Source organism: Montipora capricornis, chromosome 6, assembly GCF_036669925.1.
Source record: "Montipora capricornis isolate CH-2021 chromosome 6, ASM3666992v2, whole genome shotgun sequence".
Taxonomy (NCBI): domain Eukaryota; kingdom Metazoa; phylum Cnidaria; class Anthozoa; order Scleractinia; family Acroporidae; genus Montipora; species Montipora capricornis.
This window is the reverse complement of record NC_090888.1, coordinates 49,900,911-49,905,910: the sequence shown is the minus strand read 5'-3', so window position 1 is coordinate 49,905,910 and position 5,000 is coordinate 49,900,911. Positions and strand designations below refer to the sequence as shown.

Below are 5,000 nucleotides of genomic sequence, written 5' to 3'. Positions count from 1 at the left end.
ATAGTGGGTCTATAACCTTTGACCCTGCTATATCCAGAGAGATGAAAGAGACGATAGCCGAGAATGGAAGAAGACAAAGAATACAGAGTTCCTTTTGAAGTCCACCGTAAGAATTTGTGTGCTCAGGAAATCCAGTGAGTGGAAAGAATCCAGTGAATCAAGAAAGCCAACCATTGTCGTCTACAGTCGGTGGAACTTGGAGTGCAAAGTTAATCAAGATTACCTGTATGGCCATAAAAGACAGTAAGCCTGTTTTAGGAACTGCTTAATTTAATCGTTAACGGACGTAATTGTAACAGTGTATAATTAAATAATAGTAAAAAGGGTAACTTCTCGTTGTCACACTTTTGTTGAGTGACTTATATTGTACTCGGGAGGTCTTTTTCACTTATGCCTTGTTCGCGGACATCTCTTGGTTATTCCAGCACGTAACAACATTTTAAGGTTGATGTAAGAAGAAACTCAATGAGGTGGTCAATCTGGGAGTTATTAAATCAGTGACTGAATCCACTGACTGGGCTTCAAGGGTGGCCTACTCCAAAAAGTCAAATGGGCGCTGGCGTATTTGTCTCGACCCCAAGGATCATAATCTCGCTGTCAAGAGAACGCATCATCATACACCAACCCTTGAAGAGATCACTCACAGGTTCAAAGGAAACCCAGTTGGATACCCGTCACCGTTATTAGTCTGTAGTTCTCAATGAGTAGTTTTCCTACCTAACTACCTTTAATAGCCCATTCGGCATGTTCAGGTTCACTTGCCTTCCCTTCGGACTCTGTGCTAGTCAAGATATTTTTCCACAGAGGGTGGACTTCATCCTGGAGAAATGCCCTGGAACCATAAATTCGGTTATCGCAACTTTCAAACTCAGTTTGTTGGATCGATTAAGACTTCTTAACTCTGAATTTAAACCATTCTGCAGATCAGCCCGTGTGCTGAGAGAAAAGGTTATTTTAATATCATCAGCAAACATCCTTGGGTATGGGCAGCCGTCACCGCCAAAAATACAAGCCTTGTAAACCGTTAAGAATAAACCGGATTACTGTAACTGTCTTTAGTAGAATGGTTTATCAGAATTTGAAACGGGTTATTTAAAACACAAATGGACAAGTCACCTTTGGAGGAATGAGATAGCCAAACATTAAATGGTTTATGCAGTTCAGAAACTGTGTAGAGACACTTGGTGAACTGATTCAGCGAAAAAACGAGTGGTCAAGTGTATAATGAAATAGATCAGTCACCTCATGCAATCATCGCAGCCTACACAGAATTGGTCAGTGCCAAAGACGACCGGTGTAATTTTACTTGTTCAAATGACATACTCAAGTCTTGAATGGATCAGCGTACTGCAACATGATATCCAGTGACACGGCCAACTGTCCAGCTTACCGTACACTGCTTCAGTGACGTTACAAACGGTTAATGGTAGTGTTAAATGGCTTATTTTATCTGCAAATGGTTAATCGTAAAGTGCAATGGTCTAGCGTAACATTGATCAGCTTACCGTAATGTGAAACGGTTTAGCGTTATCCCAAATGGCTTAGCGTGATGACAAATGGTTCAGTAGAAACTGAAATGGTTTAGTGTTACAGCAAATGGTTTGCGCCAGAACCGACAAAAATACAAAACTGAAACGAACAAGTCAAGATTTAAATGGAATAGGCAATGAGGGGTCTTGCGTCACAACCCATACGTCATACAGAAAAATTTTAGCGCGAATTTGCCAGAACGAAGTTTGCACTGCACAGGTCGGGAAATTATTTGGAATATATCGCTGGGTCCTGTTGGAGCGGATCTTGTTTGAAGTTTCATTGTCCTTTCTTGGTTGCATTGCCGTATTTTGCCGAGTCTTGTTCCAAGCCAAGGCGTATTTCAATGAAATACAACAAAATGTGAATGATATCCTTTTCAGAGATAAAGTGGAATAAAGTACGTCAGTAAAACTCCTCTTTGGCCTTGAACTGACAAAGTTTCCTGACGGTTTCTAATTTTAGCGTGATTCCTATTCGCTGGCTATTGGCAGTTGGCTCGATATGGCTTTTTTTCCTTTCAATTTGTTCGCTGAGGGTGTGTTTGTTTTCTTTTAAAGCTCGTGCGATTCAAGAAAAATTCATTGCCAAAATCGTGAATTCCAAAGTAAATTTCACTTGAAAAACCGATACCGCACTCATCGCTTCATGATTCATGTAATGTCGGTTTTTCGCGAGACATTTACCTTGGAATTCACTACTTAGGCACTGAATTTTTCCATAGAAGAAAGCAAAGAAAATGAGTTAATTAATCAAGCAGCAACCGGAAACAACAACGCAGACAATTCGAAAACCTTTTATTTTCACTAATCCTACAGGCAGTAAGAATAAATAACCAGGGAGCTTCGCTTTTAGGCTTGGCTAAATCTATATATTACCTAGTAAAGTAATCTAGGGTTCCGATGACTGTACAAGACCTGCTCACTTTGTGAACAATACTATTAAATTATTATTTATCGTTAAGTTAAGAACTGATTGCCGTTGGGGAGTTTGATCCTCTGGACCTATTGTCACCTATGTTCTCTTTACAAAGGGGAGGGATGTCATGGTATGCGTGGAATAAAGGACTGGAACTTGTTTATTTCTTTTCCTGTGCTAGTCCGCCATCATGACATAGAACTAAGCTACTCTTGGACATTAAAACGTTGCCTTATCACGTACGTCTGCGTGGTCTTTTTTAGAACCGATTCGGACAGCTTTTTTGCATAAGTTATCTACGTGCTGTGAAAAAGATGTTACGTGATCAAATTCTAGCCCTAGTAATTTTGCACTACATGTAGAAACATTGGTTAACTTAGTGCCTGCTGTAGGAACTTCTGGTGAGTAATCTTACTGCATAGCCGCTCTCCGGTAACAACCAAAACATGGTCTTCTCTTCATTCATTGGTACATGTAACGTATTAGCCAACATCCGGCTAACCACTTCCGACAAAGCGTCCTTCAGTGAGTCCTGCAGTTTTGAATTACTCCACCCTGTATATGAAGTTATTGTCGTATCGTCCAAATGGAAACGGCAAATCGTTTATGACAACAACAAACAACAAAGGGCCTAAGACCATAACAGTTGCTATATATCATATCAGGCAATGGCACCAATTGACGCCAGTTCGAAAGATAGGACTTGAAACACCACAGCTATGATCCCTAAACACCGTATATAAGCGTTGAACTTATCGAGCATGAGCAACCATATCGACTGCTTTAGTATAATCGACAACTACTAACCCACCAATTTTGTTATCATCAAATTTATACAAAGGTTCGTCAATGCTCTGCCCTATCAGTGTCTTTTTATTTTTACCCCTAAACTAAACGAAACAGTTAAGATGACACAAAGCCTAACACTAACCGTTTTGTTGTAAATATACAATTGGCACTGGGTGAATGTATGTTTATAAAAGTTGAACGATTAATTGCGATCAACTAGTGGTATTTCTGCGTTTAAGTTTGCATTCAACAGAGAGTTTAATCACTTCAGTAGTCAGTTTTAAGGATGAAGTGAGCTGCCTTTTCAGTTATTGCAGATGTCTTATTGGGTTTTTGCTATTTTTTTATTCGACCCTCAAGGTTTCTTTTATAGGTATGATGGTAGAATTTTGTCTGTCAACTAATCATCGATTTTTTTGTTCTTTTTGGTTCATATGTACATCATACTTCTATTGAACTTTTATTGGTCAGGACCCAGGGATATATTCCAAGTAATTTCGTGGAAAGACAAAGTTCGGAGAGTGAAAGGTATGTATCAGTTAAGACTTGACTAAGCTGGTTTCTTTTTCTGGTAATCATTTATGATTAAGAACTACCTTATACACAGCTTTTAATAGGCAAGTCTTATCTTGGAATACTTTGGTTTTTACTTCGTGAGTAAATTGACATGGCTTAGCAGTAAGGGCAATTTACATAAGGGTTGGATAAAGATAATTTTATTCTTGTGGAAAAATAGCAGAAGAAGTCGGGACGTTTCAGTTCACTGTAAACGTCAGCTAACAAGAATAAAATGCTAAGTCAACAGCATCCTCATATTTACATTGCGCCCATTGATGTAAATGCGCTGTTTATGTAGAATTGTAACAAAAGCGCAAAGCCGTATCTAAGAATTCTTTAAGGTTTTCGGGGAATATTTGGAAGCAATATGTATCCCTTAACTGTCAGTCCGCATATTGTACTGAATGCAACTGCCGAGGCCAAACTATTATATATCTCAACTCGCTCCAGTTTTTCCATTTAATATGTACTAGATATTGATATTAACTGAAAAGGATAAAAGTGTGAAACATATGTTAAATGAGGGTCAACCAAAAGGAGACATCGATTAGAAAAACAACAACGAAATAAAGGAGAATACAATCAAAGACACTTAAAAAGGGTGAATGAATTCCAGGAGACTAATTTAAACTTGACTTCAGGAAAACGACAACAAATATTTCTAGAGCAGCAGAAGCCCGAATATTCCCCCCGAGCTGTGAGGAGCGGCAGCTCTAAAGCAAGTCTAATTGCAGGAAAGGGGGAGGCCACCGCCCTGTCAAGCCAGAAGTGTTCTAGGCTTCTTGGCATGACCTCCTGGGGCTTGCCGGCCTGGACGCTTTCGTGGAGTTACCTGGGTGGAGCAGGCTGGAAGAGGCTAGCCTGAACAAGGCTGAACCAAGCAGGATCATGCTTGCGCTCTGCCTATACCTAGGTCACTGCTTTAAGCTGACCTGCTAACGACGCGCTTTGGATCGCAGAGGTGGCACGCAGGTAAATCTTGAGTTTCTGGTCCTCTGCGATCTAAAAAGGATACCCTTCTAGCCAAGATCATCTTATCTGAAAGCTTAGCTTCAATATTGGCAAGATGGGAGATTGCCCTAGCCTATGACAGCTTGAGGTCAAGTAACATCTGACCCACCTCCTCTACGAGCCCCTGGAGGAGTTTTGTGGAAGCAACATCAAAGTGCTCAATATAAGACAAAATACTGAGAGAGCGCCTGACC

General features: G+C 40.2%; 1 protein-coding gene across 1 annotated transcript in view; it reads left to right on the top strand.

Annotated features, from left to right (window-relative positions):
• LOC138054068 (tyrosine-protein kinase BTK-like) overlaps positions 1-5,000 on the top strand; it is a 164,773-nt gene that overhangs the window by 67,793 nt on the left and 91,980 nt on the right. Inside the window, exon 7 of the mRNA XM_068900578.1 lies at positions 3,709-3,765. Coding sequence (XP_068756679.1) covers positions 3,709-3,765 — 57 coding nt within the window. The remainder of the gene's footprint in view (positions 1-3,708; positions 3,766-5,000) is intronic.